Source organism: Aedes aegypti, chromosome 3, assembly GCF_002204515.2.
Source record: "Aedes aegypti strain LVP_AGWG chromosome 3, AaegL5.0 Primary Assembly, whole genome shotgun sequence".
Lineage (NCBI taxonomy): Eukaryota > Metazoa > Arthropoda > Insecta > Diptera > Culicidae > Aedes > Aedes aegypti.
The window spans coordinates 203,072,740-203,089,898 of NC_035109.1; the positions used below are offsets into that span (position 1 = coordinate 203,072,740).

Here is a 17,159-nt window from a genome sequence, read left to right on the forward strand (position 1 = left end):
CTGTGTTACGTATGTGTTTATTATCCTATGCATTATTGTTCCAGGTTCTTCCACATCGAAGATGTCACTCTGTCCAGAGGCCGTGTGTATATTACTGAACATCATCAGGAAAATAGTTCACACAACGAACAATGCCGAATGGCTTCATAATCATCCCAATACGCTGGTGCAAGTGCTCTTCTCTTTGTATCACAACTTGCCAGATTTCATGCCCGTCGTTATGTCGGCGGAAGTGATCACTTCATTGATAGGAGTAATGTTCCCTTATCGAATCAAGTCGTCCGATTCCGAGACGAACAGCCTTTCGTCCCCTTCCGGAGAGTTGGTGTGCTACCAAGATTTGGAGAAACGGTTTGCCGAAAAGGAAGGCCAAAAGTTGACGGAACATCCGGTACGCAAGTTTGTCGTCGATTTCCTTCGCGTGGTCGCCGTTGATTCGCTAAGCTTGGCATACAGTGGAAAATGCACACCAGTCGTTGACTGTATTCTGGATGCTCACCCCGAAAATAGTTCATTTGACGCAAGATGCGAGTTTTTGACGGAAATCATAACTACCCTGATGGATCATTTGCTTGCTGCAGACATTTTGGTTGGAGAACAGGCTGCTCTTCCCATAGTCCCTTTACTGCAAAGTCATGTGCAGAACATAGCACCGAATGTGTTTTATCTTACAGCTAGAATTGTGGACAAACTATGGCAAGGAAGTCTGAACAAAGACCCGCATGAAATTTTTGAATTCATCATAAAATTGATAACACAGGCCAGAAGACGGTCAAGTGCAATATCGTTGGACAATCTATATCATTCATTGAATCGTTGTATCCTGTATCTTCTGTCTCGTCCTACAGACACCGTTCCAGATCAAATGATGGTTATGGAAGCGCTTCATAAGTTGACCACAAACAGACTAATGATCTTCGGAGCTGGAAATCATGAACCGGAGTTCATAGGATGTCTAACGTTCTGCCTGATGCAGCTTACAGCAAAAGAACGTATTTTGCTAGATATTAAAGACACGAAAGATGCTGATCGCACAACTACTTGGCACATCAACACCGTCAATGACTCAAAAGAGGCCGGGGAAGATTCACTCAATCATCATCAAGGCACAAATTTAATTGGTAATGCTGCGTCTCGAGTGTGGGAAGAGCTGTATGTATGTAAGAAGCCAGCAATCGAAGAGGTGTTCAAAATTAGCTTAACACCTCCAATAAATAACACAAAAGCACCCGACATGACAATTACAAGAGAACAGATCCTTGATTCGGCTACAAAGCTCTGGCTAAGCTACGTAGATGGAGAGAAACGCGCTCAGGATCGAATACCATGGGAGCTACATAATAACATCCAGTCTAAAATACAAAAAGTTACAGGAAATCTTACCAGGCTTGCCAGTCGCACAAAAGTGAAAAAAGATGAGCAAAATAAGGGAAAATCGGAAATCGACACGGAAACAATGTACCAACTAAATCTAGTCAATTTGTGCCAGGTTAAGGAGTTCTGGGAATTGCGATGTTCTCAGCATAATCACATGGCGCAGCATACTCAACGGTACGTGTATCAAGAGTGGCTACAATCGGAAGCCGAACTATTTAGGGAAAGGGGACTTTGGGGTCCAAAGGGGACAATAAACTACACAAAGTGGATATTAGATACTACAGAAGGACCACATCGCATGCGAAAGAAGATGATGAAGAACGATCTTTTCTATGTTCACTACCCATATCGGCCCGAGTTGGAGCTGACCGATCAAGCAAGTGTAAGAATTAATCTATTGTGCGTTTAAATATTTTTTCAGTAAATCATTTATTCTTTAAAATTACAGCGTCAATTGAAGTATAAAGTGGCATCAAGTCTGGACAGCAAAAAGTACTTCAACAGTATTCAACTAATGCCTAAAGTTCAATCTCTTCAAATGGAACAAGAGTCTGGCGCTAAAACTCAACTAACGCAATCTTCAAGCATAGCTAATTCTAGTCGATCGAATTTAGAGAACAAGTACGGATTCCTTCCAGTTGTGATGAAAACTTTAATTGCCAATGCCAATATTTTTATTGTAGGACTAACAACGATAACGATCAAAACTATGACGTGGAGGACGATGACGAAGAATTATCAGCAACTCCAGACAATCAAACGCTTCTACGTTTACTTGAAGAAAAAGAAAAGGTATGCTATATAAAAAAGTTCGTAAGATTCAAACAGAGTTCACTAGAAGACTTCAAAATCTAGCACAGACAGTCGAGGAACGATTGCATTCTGTGAAATACTGCAGCGATGACCAGCACGACGCACTGCCGATCTCTTCTTCGCTTTTCGTTTCGTTCTGTCATTTACTGCCACAACACATATACTGTGCGGTTTCTTAATGGTTGGCCTGCTTTCGTCCTTTTGTAGAAAGTGTATCTTAAGCCACCCCTATGACGGTCGTCCAGTCAAGTGCATAACATGCACTTTGGTCTCTCTGTCTCGTTTAGTATTTCTTGCAAGCGCTCGAAGGTGAAACGTCGTCTAAGCCTTTTTTTAATAGAATTTTTGCACTTCTAACAAAGCTAGAAACTTTCTAGATGCCTCTACGCCTTTTCGTCACCTCTTGCTCTATTCGTTCTGGTGATTCCGATTGTAGGATAGCTTCTTGTTCACTGGCGCTTCAACGACTCAAGTCGGTGATACGCTCGTACTACTCAGAATAGCCCCCGACGGAGTATATATCCTGCTCCGACGAAGATGTCCCCGATGGCGGAAGATCTCCCGAACCGATGCTATCCGGGCTGATGCCGAGGTCGGTTCTGTGATTCCGGCGAAAAGAAGCTTCCGGTTCAAAGGCGACTCAACGATCATGGTGCAACTACGCCATCTTCTCAACTAGCCCTCCGAAGCTGGCCGAGCAGATGCCGAGGTCGGTCCGAGGGCGCCTCAACGACCATTTACCGGTGCTGTTTCATGATTTACTCAGCTAATCCCCAGAGCAGGTGATCTAGCTTACTTCGACTCGATGGTGGTCGGCCAAGTGTCAGGGTCGGATCTGCAATCCGCAGGGTGACTTCCGATTTGCAGGCGCCTCGACGACTTATTACCGATACTACGTTACACTCGTTCTACTCCGCCTAGTCCCCGACGGAGGATCTAGCCTACTCCGATCGCGCCCGATGGTCTCCTTTATGTTCCCTCTTCAACAAACTGATTTGTCGAGTGCCGAGGTCGATCCGACGGTTCGGCGTCTCGACAACCCAATGTCAAGCGCTGCTCTTTGCGACTCGTTTCGCTACTTTGCTCATCAGTTGATCTGTAAGCCAAACATAATTTGCCTCACCATATTGGTCACCATATTTCAAAGATCAGGATCCGTGTACCACTTCTTCCACGCTGAAGTACTCACCGAAAGCAGCCGCCACCGTATTTCGTTCTATGTTGAACCTCAGGCTATCGACAAACAGGAAAAAATGATAAAAACGCGTGGCCGAAGCAAAACGGATACTGCTTGAAGCAGCCGTGACCTGACACGAACTGTGTCAGATGGAAGTTTACTTCTCCGTGCTCGCTGTTTACCCAGATCGATAAATTCTGTGGGTCCAACTTGCTTTCTCGGAGGCATCCCATTCGTGCTGCCTCTTAACCAGCGAACGAATTCTTGCCAACTTTCTCGCCTGCCTGGTTTCTCTTCGCTGATAGCAGTCGATGTCTTCGAACAGGATGACGCAGTTCAGGATCATCCTAGTGATCATCAATGCCGCTTCCGATGATAGAGTTCTGTACGCGCTTAACAATCGCATGATAATGAGTCGGAACGCGCTGTTTAACTTTTTTCCGATTTCGCTTGGTCTGCAGCGCCGTGCCCAAGGCACCTAAGATACGGTGACAACGATGTTAATACTCCAGCCAGAAGACGTCTCTTACTGCTTCTAGGACCACCTATGTCGGGCATAATTCTTGTGAGCGCATTTCTCGCATTCGCCGCCTTCGCGCAATCATAATCAACGTGGCTGTTGAAGTTTAGCCGATCGTCTAGCATTACACCCAGGTGTTTCAGCGTTCACTGTGATGCTATGTCATGCCTCCCGACAGTAATCTCGACGTGCATGACTACATTGCGGTTGCTAACTAATAGCACCTCAGTTGTGTGTTGGGCTAGCTTCAACTTGACTCCCTCCATCCAATCTCCGACCATTGCCATCAATTCTACTTCCTCCTACCATTAAGACAATGTCATCAGCGAACGATCTTAACTCCCTTGGATATCTCCAGCGATAGGTTTACGTGGTACATGGCGTTCCACAGTGTTGGCCCTAGTATGAAACCTTGTGGGACTCCAGAAGTTATTCTCAGTTCCTTCGGATAGGTGTCGGTTTCATACCTCACTCAGTACTAGGTTTAGGAAGCAGCTCTTCAAAATCTGACACAAGTAGTCGGAACCTGCCCCCAGCTGGCGCTGTTGAACGCGTTCTTCACATTTATTGTAACCACGGCACAGTAACGCCGTGGTCACGATAGCTGTGAAGAACTCTCTACGCTCTCTAATGCTTTCTCAGCCCTCTATAGCATTGTTCGAATTTTTCGAAATCCAAACTGCTCAATCCAGGCAACTTTTTTTTCTCTGGTATGCTGTTTCTGTCTTTATCGTTTTATGTTTTGTTGGGTCCCTCGCTGCAGCATGACCGCCCATCCTGCATTCTTCTTTAGAATCTGCCGGAACTTCTCGCCGAATTTCGTTCCACGTAACCCGACGTTGCTCTCAGATGAATCGTTGATGGATGTTCTCAATGTACTCTAGCAGTCCTCGAGAGGGGCTCTCTCAAGCTCACCGTTCTCCTGCACCGTATCTTCAAATTGCTGCGCGTATTCAATGGATTAGCACCTCTAGGTTATACCGAGGTGCACGTTGGCGCCGAACATTGTTGATAACGTATAATTTTTGGGGATGGTCTAATACATCGCACACATCTTTCAGATATCGCATATATTCCGATGTGCAAGAATACAAGGTTTGGACACATTCGAAGGGTTGCTTCTGTTTGGCAGAGAGCACTGCTACATTATCGATGGATTTACGCTGATGAAAAATCGGGAGATTCGTGATATTGATTCGGTACCACCCGGAAGCTACGAGCCCATTCTACCAAATCCAGGCAATACAAGAATGTGAGGAGCGGTAAATGTTGTTATTGTAAGACTAATTAACAATTCACTCATATTCCAGCGCTCATGAAATAAGGCAGAATTCCAAATTTGCATACGAAGAAATAAGAGAGGTCCATAAACGAAGGTACCTTCTGCAACCAATAGCACTGGAAGTGTTCTCCGGAGATGGCAGGAATTTCTTGCTAAGCTTCCCTAGGAAAGTGAGAAACAAGGTTTACCAGAGGCTCATGTCTGTCGCAACTTCCATTGCCGATAATGCACAACAATCAGTGGCTGGCCAAAGCAGGTCGGCTAACGTGGAACAGTCTTCGGGTATATTTAGCAGCTTGATCGGGGAAACGTCTGTAACCCAGCGTTGGGTGGTAAGTACTTGCAACAGCACACCTTACTCGTTACCGTGATGTTGCATACCACTATCATTTTTTTCAGCGAGGAGAAATTTCGAACTTCCAGTATTTAATGCATTTGAACACCTTGGCCGGGCGTTCCTACAACGATTTGATGCAGTATCCCGTATTTCCGTGGATTTTGGCGGACTACGATTCCGAAAGACTGGACTTGAGCAATCCCAAATCGTTCCGCGACTTTTCGAAACCAATGGGTGCTCAATCAAAAGATCGTCTGGAACAATTCGAGAAGCGTTACAAAGAATGGGACGATCCACATGGTGAAACTCCACCATATTTCTACGGAACGCACTACAGTTCGGCAATGATCGTTTGTTCGTATCTGGTACGTCTAGAGCCATTTACGCAGCACTTTTTGCGACTTCAAGGAGGACACTTCGATCTTGCCGATCGTATGTTCCATAGTATCAAAGAGGCATGGCACTCGGCTTCCAAACACAATATGGCTGACGTGAAAGAACTCATACCGGAGTTCTTCTATCTCCCAGAGTTTCTGATAAACGATAACAACTTTGATTTTGGGATGAAGCAGAATGGGGAGATTTTGAATCATATTGTTCTGCCACCTTGGGCAAAGGATAATCCTAGGGAGTTCATTAGGATACATCGTGAAGCTTTGGAAAGCGATTACGTTAGTCGCCATTTACATTTGGTATTAATCTCGAGAGGCTATTGGTGGGAATATTTGGTCTTATTATATTTCTTCTTTTTTTAGTGGATTGATTTGATATTTGGATACAGACAACGAGGTCATGCAGCAGTAGAGGCTTGCAATGTATTCCATCATCTATTCTACGAAGGCAACGTTGACATCTACAAGTAAGACTACATAACACAGAACACCCATTCCTCCATAAGAAGTAACACATTCAATTATTTCAGTATCGAGGATCCGCTAAAAAAGAATGCCACCATCGGATTCATCAACAATTTCGGACAAATTCCAAAGCAATTATTCCGGAAAGCCCATCCAGCAAAAAGGGCACAGTCTTCAAAGAATACCATGATAGATTCCAGTCTGGTTCTGCAACAATCTGTAAGCTATACGGATAAATTGTTTTTCCACAACCTCGAAAACTTGAAGCCGAGCTCTCAACCAATCAAAGGTGCAATCATCAAGCCAGTGGTTCGACATATCATATACTTATGAATTGTTTAATTTTTCAGAGGTTAAAGGACCAGTAGGACATATAATACAAATGGAGAAGTTGGTACTAGCAGTTGAGCAGAATAAAATTCTAATGCCTCCCAGCTACAATCGCTACATTGCGTGGGGCTACGCAGATCATTCCATTCGAGTCGGCATTTATGATTCAGACCGTGCACTCTTCGTTTGCGAGAACGTAGCCCCGGATTCGGGCGAAATTCTCGCATGTGTTTGCCCAAATGCTAAAACAATAATTATGGCAGGCACTAATTCTATTCTAACTGTCTGTGATATAGATTTTAAGCATAAACAATTGTATGTGAAACACACCCTTCACGGGCACACGGATGCGGTTACGTCATTGGCGGCTAGCACGGCGTATAACATTATTGTTTCGGGTTCGAAAGACAAATCGGCTATCATTTGGGACATGTCGAGATATAAATATGTCCGTCAGCTTTTGAACCACGTCGGAGTCGTGGCTGCTGTTAGCATCAATGAATTGACAGTAAGTATCCACTTTATGTATTTAGTAGAGATGGTCGGGTTTCACATTTTTCAAACCCGAACCCGACCCGTACCCGACTTATTTTATTTCTTAAAACCCGGACCCGACCCGAACCCGAGACTGTAATTGAAAAGCAAACCCGGACCCGACCCGAACCCGAAAAATTTCCGCTGTTCAAACCCGAACCCGACCCGAAACCCGAAACAAATTCTAAGAAAAACCCGAATAGGACCCGAGTTTTAAAAGATTATAAATTTATCATTTCTGATGCATTGGGAAGCTTTTAGGTTGTTACTCGTTTCACCATTCTCACCAAACCAGACTCAAACCCGACTAAACCCGACTTTTTTCAAGCCCGAACCCGACCCGTACCCGATAATTTTGTAGCCTTCAAACCCGACCCGAACCCGAACCCGAAAAAAATAAAATTTTCGAACCCGAACCCGACCCGAACCCGTCGGGTTCGGGTTCGGGTCGGGTTTCGGGTTTGAAAACCCGAGACCCGACCATCTCTAGTATTTAGTGTTCCAGCTCTGCTGATAAAGATATTCGTTACTAACTGTTAAAACTCAAAGGCTCCTCATTATTTAAAGAATGAACATTCCAAATAAAGATGTTCAGAAGTTTATTCCAATAACAATTTTGTAAATAGAGTTCACATCAACTTGAGCCGCTTCAATCATAGTTGCAGTTTTGAACATACCATCAACCCATCAATTGTTGCAATTGTTCAGTGAAAAAAACATAAATCAGAAACCGAAATGCTACCTTGAGACAATTAATTTCGGGTTTGTCCGTTGGAGAAGAGGCGGAATTCTAACCGTTACCTACACCGCTAGCCTATGACGGCTCACCATAGTAGCATGCCCGAAAGAGCAGCAGAGCTACAGGTCCAAAGCTGATAAAGATGGATGATTATGATGGCTATGACCGTGGTCATCATGTTGAGCTTGAGCTTGATTGGCCGCTCGTGGTTGCCACTCCAGTATCGCCAGATCCGCTGCACTTACACAAGGAACCACACCCTCAGTGCTAAGTGCTGGTGATCTTCCATTTTTAGGCAACAATGGCGCCTGCCACGTGAGAATGCAGACCAATGAGGGAAGGGGGAGGAATTGATGATGTTTTAAACTGGCGGGAAGGAATAATTTTATGGCAGAGAGGCTTGCTGTTTGGTTAACAGACTCAGGCTGGAAATCAGAATGGAAAGGCTGCATCATTATTGAAGAATGGAAGCACAGGAAAACGGATGTTTTGTCCGTCTCTGGATCTAGTAAATGCTTTGAACTGTGAAAGATTAGGAGTGGAAGATAGAAGCAAGTGTAAGATATAACTGCAAAGTACGATGAAAGAGACGGGCTAGGGATTGAACCCACCCATGACCTTCTGCTTACGAAGCAGAAGCGGTAGCCATTAGACCAACTCTGTGGTCATCATGCTATCATCGTGTATCGTGTCAGCACCGAGGAGTCAACCCCTCTAGCATGATGTAGGTAGCTCAATCCTGGTTAGATGGCCTATCGAAAACTCTTCTTCAACCTATAAAGTAAAAGTAGATTTAACGGCAACAGACCCGGCAACGAATAAAGGATAACGATTGGAAAGTCGGATCTGGGAACGTTAGGACTTTAAATAAATCCACGCGTGTGGGGCTCCGGTTCGTGAACGTGGCAGCTATCCAGGAAATACGCTGGCCGAAAACCGGAGAACGGAGAATTCCGAGCGGTGGAGCCTATCACCAACACTTCATTAAAGTACCAAATCTACTACAGCTTCTTGGCATTACGTCCCCACTGGGACAGAGCCTGCTTCTCAGCTTAGTGTGAGCACTTCCACAGTTGTTAACTGAGAGCTTTCTTTGCCAAAGTTACCATTTTTCGCATTCGTATATCGTGTGGCAGGCACGATGATACTCTATGCCCAGGGAAGTGAAGGAAATTTCAATTACGAAAAGATACTGGACCGACCGGGAATCGAACCCAGACACCTTCAGCATGGCTTTGCTTTGTAGCCGCGGACTCTAACCACTAGGCTAAGGAAGGCCCCGGTGTTGGCTCATAGTGGTTTCAAATGAAGCAAATGATGCGAGTTATTCGGTGGAAATCGGTGAGTGACCGAATCTGTGCGATGAGAATGAAGGACAAATTTTTCGACTACAGCCTGCAAATAAATGCCAATGAACGATAAGCCCGACGACATGAAGAATAAGCTCCATGAGAACCTAGATAAGTTTACGGAGAGTGTCCACAGCAAGGTGTCAAGATGGTCGTCGGCGACGCAAATGCGCAAGTCGTTTGTGGCCGTTACCCGGTGGCCGGTGGTACAGGGCAGCGAGAGCCAAAGAAAAGCTCAAGATAGCATGAAGTGGAACGACATACGGAGATTTTGTGCAAAGGTCAAAGGCACACGCACCAGTGCCCGCCATGTGCAATGATCGAGAAGGGAATTTGCTGACCGATAAAACTGCGGTGGCTGCCAAGTGGAAGGAATACTTTCAGCAATTGGTGAACGGTGAAAATGTAAATGTCGCGAGAAACAGGATAATGACGACCAAACTGTGGACCCACAGACCATATTAGAGGATAAAAAGGCTAGCAGTGAGCTGAAGAATTGTAAGGCTGATGGTAAGGACGCGATCTCGGTCGAGCTTCTCAAGCACGGAGGTGAGAAGCTTTACCAGTCGATCCACCGAGTAATGCTGAAGGTATGGCTATTTACTGTTCAACATTGCACTCGAGGGTGCTATTAGGAGATCTAGCGTGCAGAAAAACTATCATCATACGTTTGATTTTATGATCATTATTTTTCAATTCTTTAAGTACATAATTGCAGGAAGAGATAGAGGTAAGCTAGGTGATGTAGATGCTGATGTAGTATTTGAAGTTGTAGGAGAATTTGTTTAGCTTAGAACACTTGTGACATGTGACAACGAAATGAAGACGCGTTGCGGCTGTAAATAGGACCTTTTACGGACTACGTAACAAGCACAATCGCCCTGTGTAAAACATTGATTTTTCTGGTGGCTCTCTACGGGCAGGAAGCGTGGACAATGTAAGAGCCAAACCGGAAAGCCTTCGGTGTTTTTGAGCGTAAAGTGCTGCGCACAATACCACGACAATAGACGCATGATTCACGAGTTGTATACGAATATTATTGAGCGTGTAAAATACGGCAGACTTCAGTGTGCTGGTCACATAGTGCAATTGTCAGAAGAAAGAATTGCGAAAATAATATTCAGCAGGGAATCAGGTAGAGGCCGACGACTTCGTGGAAGACAACAATTACACTGGCTGTACGCAGTGGAAGAGGACCTGGCGACCTTAAAGTGAGCTCGTTGGTATGTTGTGACGTGTGGACTTACCTTGTAATAATATGGTTCAGCGGAGAAAATCTGGAAAATGTAAAATATGACATTAATAAATTTAGATTCAATAGATTTCGCTAAAATTTGTTACCATAAGATAATTGATATACAAACGAATCAGAAAACAATAGGTATTTCACACGGTATCTCATCATGCATATCCGTCTTATTATCATACAAAAATTTGATACAAAAAGCATTACGAAGAGGACAGGCGGTTGTGACAGCGACACACGCAAGAATTTATAACGCATTTGATAATAATAAATAATAAACACAATGATATCCAGAATGTGCAAATATATATTCTACGCAACCCTACATAATTTCGGATATTCTCAAAGGGCGTTTTACGAAATTGCAAACAATGTTGTACGCAACTCGGCAAGGCTTTGGAAAAAACTAATCATTTTGCACCTTGTTAGTTATTATTGCAGAATAAATGTTATTGGATAAATTCGACGAGTCATGGACGAGTGCAGCTTTCTCGGAAAGCTCATGATGGTTGATGTGCAAATTAGTGTGCAGATTTCAGGCAAATATTCCAGTACGTTTGAATCCTGTCGTGAATATGTAAAAGCCGTCATCTATCATCATGTCTCTCTTTCTATATCTGTCTGTCTGAATACGGATGGTGTATAACTGTAAGCGTTAGTTAAGTGGAGTTAATTGGAGAGGGAAGAAAAAGAAAAGTTATAAGAAAAATCAAAACATATCACAAAAATGTTGTCTTTGAGCCTCTTGTCACATACCAACTAGTTTTTCAATACTGCGTTCAAAGGTGCTCTGCGAAGAGCCTGGGTACAATATTGAACAATTCCAGTCATTTTGTTTGCTTCGCGGATGATATGAACATATCGGCCGGACATTTGAAAAGGTAGCAGACTGATTCTTTTTCTTGGCATTACGTCCTCACTGGGACAGAGCCTGCCTCTCATCTGTTCAATGAGCACTTCCACAGTTACTAACTGAGATTTTCTTTGCTAAAGGTACGATGATGCTCTATGTCCAGGTAAGTTAAGCAAATTTCCATCACGAAAAGATCCTGGACCGACCGGCAATCGAATCTAGACACCTTCAGATTGGTTTCCTTTGTAGCCGCGGGCTCTAACCACTCGGCTAAGGAAGGCCCTACTGGTACACCTCTGGAAATCACAACGAGATGAATACAACACGTTATTTTGCGATTTCCTAGAATCATTGTGAAATGATCCATTACGCAACTGGAATCAGTTTCATGTAAATCTAGCATTGTGTGAATCAGTTGCGTAATGAATTCATATGACAATGCTTACCCTTGGTGAGAAGTACAGCTCAGATATAGTTTATTAAATCTCACATGTCATGAGCCTTAATGACATGAAAACTGGTCATGGGCCCAGATAACCGTAGCGGTAAACGCGCAGCTATTCAGCATGACCATGCTGAGGGTCGTGGGTTCGAATCCCGCTGGTCGAGGATCTTTTCGTAAAGGAAATTTTCTCGATTCCCAGGGCATAGAGTATCTTCGTACCTGCCGCACGATATACACATGCAAAAATGGTCAATCGGCAAATAAAGCTCTCAGTTAATAACTGTGGAAGTGCTCATAAGAACACTAATCTGAGAAGCAGGCTTTGTCCCAGTTGGGACGTAACGCCAGAAAGAAGAATGTCATGAGCCTAAATAGGGTCCTAAAATGTTGGATAAAAAACTTGTTTTTATTAAATAACACGACAGAGCGTATTTTTGCTACTACTTTGGCAAATTTTCCCGCTCAAATAACGGCTATATCATATTGAAAATTCAATTTAAGAAATCTGTCCAAATTTGAACCTTGACACTTTTGATCGTGTTTGTCGTTCACTTAGTCGACAAAAACGCCACAGGGGCCCAATTTTTAACATCGGGGTTGTTCCTATCAGAAGAAACACGGTAAATGAAATACACTCAAACTATGATTTTAAAGCAAGGAGTGAGACAAAATCTCAAAAACCTGTAAAAAATGTTTTTGACCGTATATTAATGAAAAGCATTTAAAAATTGAGTAAACATGTAATTCTGGCCCAAACTCGAGCGTTTGGTACTGAAATTGGAACAGGGCTTTAAAACTCTATTGAAGAAATTGCGACTCTCCAGATGCAAAAATGATCAATTCCATGTCGCTTTGATGCATTTAAACAAGTAATGATTTACTATTAACTAATTTACCTTAAGAAAAAAAGCGATACGTCTAACACCTTTTATATCAACTTACAGGGTGATATCGCAACATGTTCGGCAACGTGGTTGTACGTGTGGTCCATCAACGGAGACTGTCTTGCGAAGGTGAACACGAGTATCGGCTGCGCCGATCGAATGCAGCAGATTTTGTGCGTGACATTTTCACACAAAAACGAGTGGGATAACGATAATGTAATCATAACGGGTTCAACCGACGGTGTTGTGAGGGTAAGATTAAAAAAAAAACCGATCCAATTGATTTGTTGATCTTACTATGCGTTTTTCATTTTATGAACAAATTGGATTTTTTAAAGATGTGGTCACTGGATCACGTGCAAATACCAACGGAACGACAAAGTTGCAGTGACAGCCATCTGTATGAGGAGGAGTTTGGCGATGACCGAGGTTCAGATGGAGAATGCTTTACTTCTGTAGATTTAGGTAAGCGCTCTTATTTGTTTTTTTTTTTAAGATATGAGCATTTTATATAAATTTTGAAAATATTGGATTATTATTGTGTTGCGAAGGCATGAATTATGGATGTAAAAATGCTTGCTTGATCTCTTTTTATTATTTTGACAAGAGGACTGTCCGATATAAGGAATACTTTAAAACTATTAACATTATACACTACCGTCAAAAGTAAGGAATGATTTTTTCTTCGTTCTTCGTAGCATCACGTTCCCACAGTTTCTCAGTTCCCACGTTAACTGAGAGCGTTCTTTGCCAATTCTCGAAAACTTATTCATACAGACTCAAGTGAAAAAAGTATACAAACTTACTTTATCGATCCTACGTGTTAAGCAGGCGGAATTCTACACGTACCGCTCTGTACCAACTCAACTTATCACTTTTAGAACGTTTAATTTCCGGATTTACAAAACGACGAAAGTAACATTTTCAACTTTCGCAACCTAACCACTACTTTCGCCGCCTCGCTGTATGGAGAGACAAAGTGACTTAACCACGAATCAAAACAAAACACTACTTGAGCCGATTTTACACTGGTAGAAAAACGTCGAAAGTAACTGAATGAAACGGCTTATCATTTTCTTACAATTATTTTTGTGGGAAATAATAGAAACTACCTAGTTTTTGAACGTGAGCTGAGTGTATGTAAACTTTGAGCGATGTACACGGCAAAAAAATGTTAAAAAGGTGATTCATTTTAAAACAGTTTTAGAAGATAGATTGTGATTTTTCCTAATTAATTTTCTCAAACCCGTATAAAAGTTACTTACGTCGATTTGAAAAAGTAATCGAGAATTGACTATTTTTGCAATCTTATTGGGGTGTTGCAATATTCGAGCACTCGTTTTGCAATACTCGGTGAAGCGATTCCACACTTTTAGCGCGTAGTGTACCTGTACAAACTTCCAAACTTTTCCGTTTTGGTCTAGAATTGATTTTGGTTCTACTGAACAATTCCAATAGATAGAATAAAGCATATCCAAGTGAGATAACAATGGTTTTGATAATAAGTATCATAATTACCATATTTAGTGAGATTTCTTATAATATTTTTTCTTGATATAAATGTTTATTGGTTTATTCTTATATCAGATCCTTATTGCATCAAGTTGATTTGTCTAATCAATGTTACTCCATTTAGTGATCTCGTCCTTATTTTTAAATTTTGTTTTAATTTTTGTGAAATGTTATGCTACATTGTAAATTTGAGTATACCCTCCCTGCATCATCAATATTTAGAAAGATTTACATTTAATTCAATAGGCGCTGTCGTTAGATCATCCTCCACTAGTAGCATATATGAACAGTACACATTACATGACAGTAATAAACCATCAATGAGCAACACAGAGGACTCGCACAAAACTTCTATACAACCATCAAGCAAAATTACTGCGAATGTTAAGGCCATCTCCATTGACCGCCATTTAGATAAGTTCGACTCGAACGTCAACGGACAGTTTCTGAGCAAAGAGGACTCGCAAAAGCCAAGGAAAGGTCTCCGATGGCATCGTCAATTGATATTCCGCACCAAGCTCAGTATGCACACTGCTTATGATCTGAAGGACAATGTGGAGCCAGCCAGTATTACGTCGTTAGCCATATCCAACGACCATCGGACGGTTTTTGTCGGTAATTTTTGATGAAAAAACAATTTCTAAACTTCAAACTTATAACCATTCATGATCGGTAACAGGTGATGCGAGGGGCAGGATTTTCTCTTGGAGTGTCGCTGATCAACCCGGTAAGGTGCTATCGGACAATTGGACAAAGCAAGGAACTAGTGAACGTTGTAATGGATGCCACGTTCGGTAAAACAAATATTTTCCATAGTAGTTAATAGATAATAATCTATGTACGTACAGTTTCAGTCGATACGAACGGAAGAACGTTTGCCGCAACTGTGGACACGAATTTTGCGGAAAGTGTTGCCATCTGGACTCAACCATATTCCAGCTGAGAATTCGTATGCCGGTTCGCATCTGCAAAGTATGCCATAGCCGTCTACAGGAAACCGATGATACATAGATATAAATGGTAGAAGAAAAAAAAACTGTTCAGTATTCGAAAATTATATTACTGGGGTAGAATGAGTAATTGTTGTGTTTGATCGTTAATTTCTTATGCGTATATAGTTCAAAGTGATCATGAGCGTAGTGCAATACCATGTTGACTAGTATAAAGGACAAAAATACAGAACAATAAATAAATGTATATACATATAACACAGATGCGGAAAAAAGTTTATTTAAAATCCGAAAAATACCAATTCTTATTGAGTTTAAACAACAGAACTTCTCAAAAGAATGAACAATAAAAAATCATCTATTTTTGCTAATATTTCAACAGCTTTCAATATCGCAATGTTAATCAAGTATGTCATGAATCAGACTTTGATAAACAATGTCGACGTCGAGCTACGCTAAATATTTTTCTTCCCTAAATGATTTGACTAGTTCTTTGAGTTTTACGGATCAATTATTCGAGTGCCACGAAAGTGATATAAATAATGTCGACATATGTTGACGTTGATCGATTTCACAAGTAAAACAGATAGTAAAGTGGTAAGCTTAAACATTTTTTTTATACTGTATGAGCAATCCTCGCTGAAATCAGGCGTGCCGATGACGGCCTGATCGCATCGTTTATGTTCCTAATTGGTAGTACATGCTATAACTAGAGAAGGGTCGTTTCGCTTACTTGAATTAGTGGATCTCTCGTACGCCATCTAGCTAAACACTAAGCAAAAATGACAATTTTTCAAAAATCTTTCTTCGCGTAATATTTCTCATATTTCCCACGGAAAACATAGCAAACTTAGTGGCATCCTATAGAGAAAGGATTATTTGAGTCTAAAAAAATCGCGGCCGTTTTCAATTTAGCCGAAGTCTTTCGTCAGCAGGGGTTGAATTCTGAGACAAATTAGAGTATCTCTCATACTTGTCGCTCTCTGTAACAATCATGATTCGCAACACATAATGAGAGTCTGTTTATCGTCTACTGCTACACTGCCCATAATCGCATAACAGTCCCATGTCGACTTTTGACCGATTTGTATTTTTTGCATAAATCAACTCAACATCGTCTTCTTCTTCTTGGCATTAACGTCTCCACTGGGACAGAGCCGGCTTCTCAGATTAGTGTTCTTATGAGCACTTCCACAGTTATTAACTGAGAGCTTTCTTTGCCAAAGTTGCCATTTTCGCATTCGTATATCTCGTGGCAGGTACGATGATACTCTATGCCCAGGGAAGTCAAGGAAATTTCCTTTACGAAAAGATCCTGGACCGACCGGGACTCGAACGCAGACACCTTCAGCATGGCGTTGCTTTGTAGCCGCGGACTCCAACCACTCGGCTAAGGAAGGCCCCAACATCGTCAGAAGATCGATAAAAACTGCTAAAAAGGTAGCCTTTGTTCCTAACTTGAATAAAAACAAACCCCACTTGTGTTGTCCCATCTTGAAAATATTCGCATAACAGTCACATCGAAGTCTGTATAGTGGTCGGGCTCAGAATGGGTATCACTTCTAGTACTACATAAGGTCTCTCGATACTACTAGTTATTCACTGATGTGTAACGAAGTAAAGGGAAATCAATTATACAGTGAAACCTCCATGAGTCGATGTTCTATGTCTTAATATTGACTCATGGAACCATACCAAAACCATTTCATGATAACTATGATGATCCGCTCAAACAGCTTTGGTCCCTTCAGATATCGACTCATGGAGGTTTGACTGTATTGAATCTATGACAAAAGGTCGAAAGGACAGAAGGTTGAAAGACAAAAGATCTTAAGGATAAAAGGTCGAAGAACAAAAAAGAAGGGACAAAAGGTCGAAAATCTTCGTCCAAACCCACCAAGTAAATAATTTTCGACCTTTTGTCATTTCAACCTTTTGTCTTTCGACCTTTTGT

At 42.0% G+C, this 17,159-nt stretch overlaps 1 protein-coding gene across 2 annotated transcripts in view; it reads left to right on the top strand.

The window, feature by feature from the left end:
* The window catches only part of LOC5572473 (WD repeat and FYVE domain-containing protein 3), a 57,666-nt gene extending 42,197 nt beyond the window's left edge, over positions 1 to 15,469 (top strand). The window contains exons 19-32 of one of the 2 annotated variants that reach the window (XM_021849446.1): positions 45 to 1,759; positions 1,826 to 1,998; positions 2,061 to 2,169; positions 4,949 to 5,139; positions 5,198 to 5,501; positions 5,569 to 6,198; positions 6,262 to 6,365; positions 6,429 to 6,652; positions 6,714 to 7,201; positions 12,804 to 12,995; positions 13,082 to 13,208; positions 14,502 to 14,870; positions 14,935 to 15,049; positions 15,104 to 15,469. In XM_021849446.1, coding sequence (XP_021705138.1) covers positions 45 to 1,759; positions 1,826 to 1,998; positions 2,061 to 2,169; positions 4,949 to 5,139; positions 5,198 to 5,501; positions 5,569 to 6,198; positions 6,262 to 6,365; positions 6,429 to 6,652; positions 6,714 to 7,201; positions 12,804 to 12,995; positions 13,082 to 13,208; positions 14,502 to 14,870; positions 14,935 to 15,049; positions 15,104 to 15,266 — 4,904 coding nt within the window. In that variant the 3' untranslated portion in view covers positions 15,267 to 15,469. The remainder of the gene's footprint in view (positions 1 to 44; positions 1,760 to 1,825; positions 1,999 to 2,060; positions 2,170 to 4,948; positions 5,140 to 5,197; positions 5,502 to 5,568; positions 6,199 to 6,261; positions 6,366 to 6,428; positions 6,653 to 6,713; positions 7,202 to 12,803; positions 12,996 to 13,081; positions 13,209 to 14,501; positions 14,871 to 14,934; positions 15,050 to 15,103) is intronic. The other variant, XM_021849447.1, reaches the window with a different exon arrangement.
* Positions 15,470 to 17,159: the final 1,690 nt, after the last annotated feature.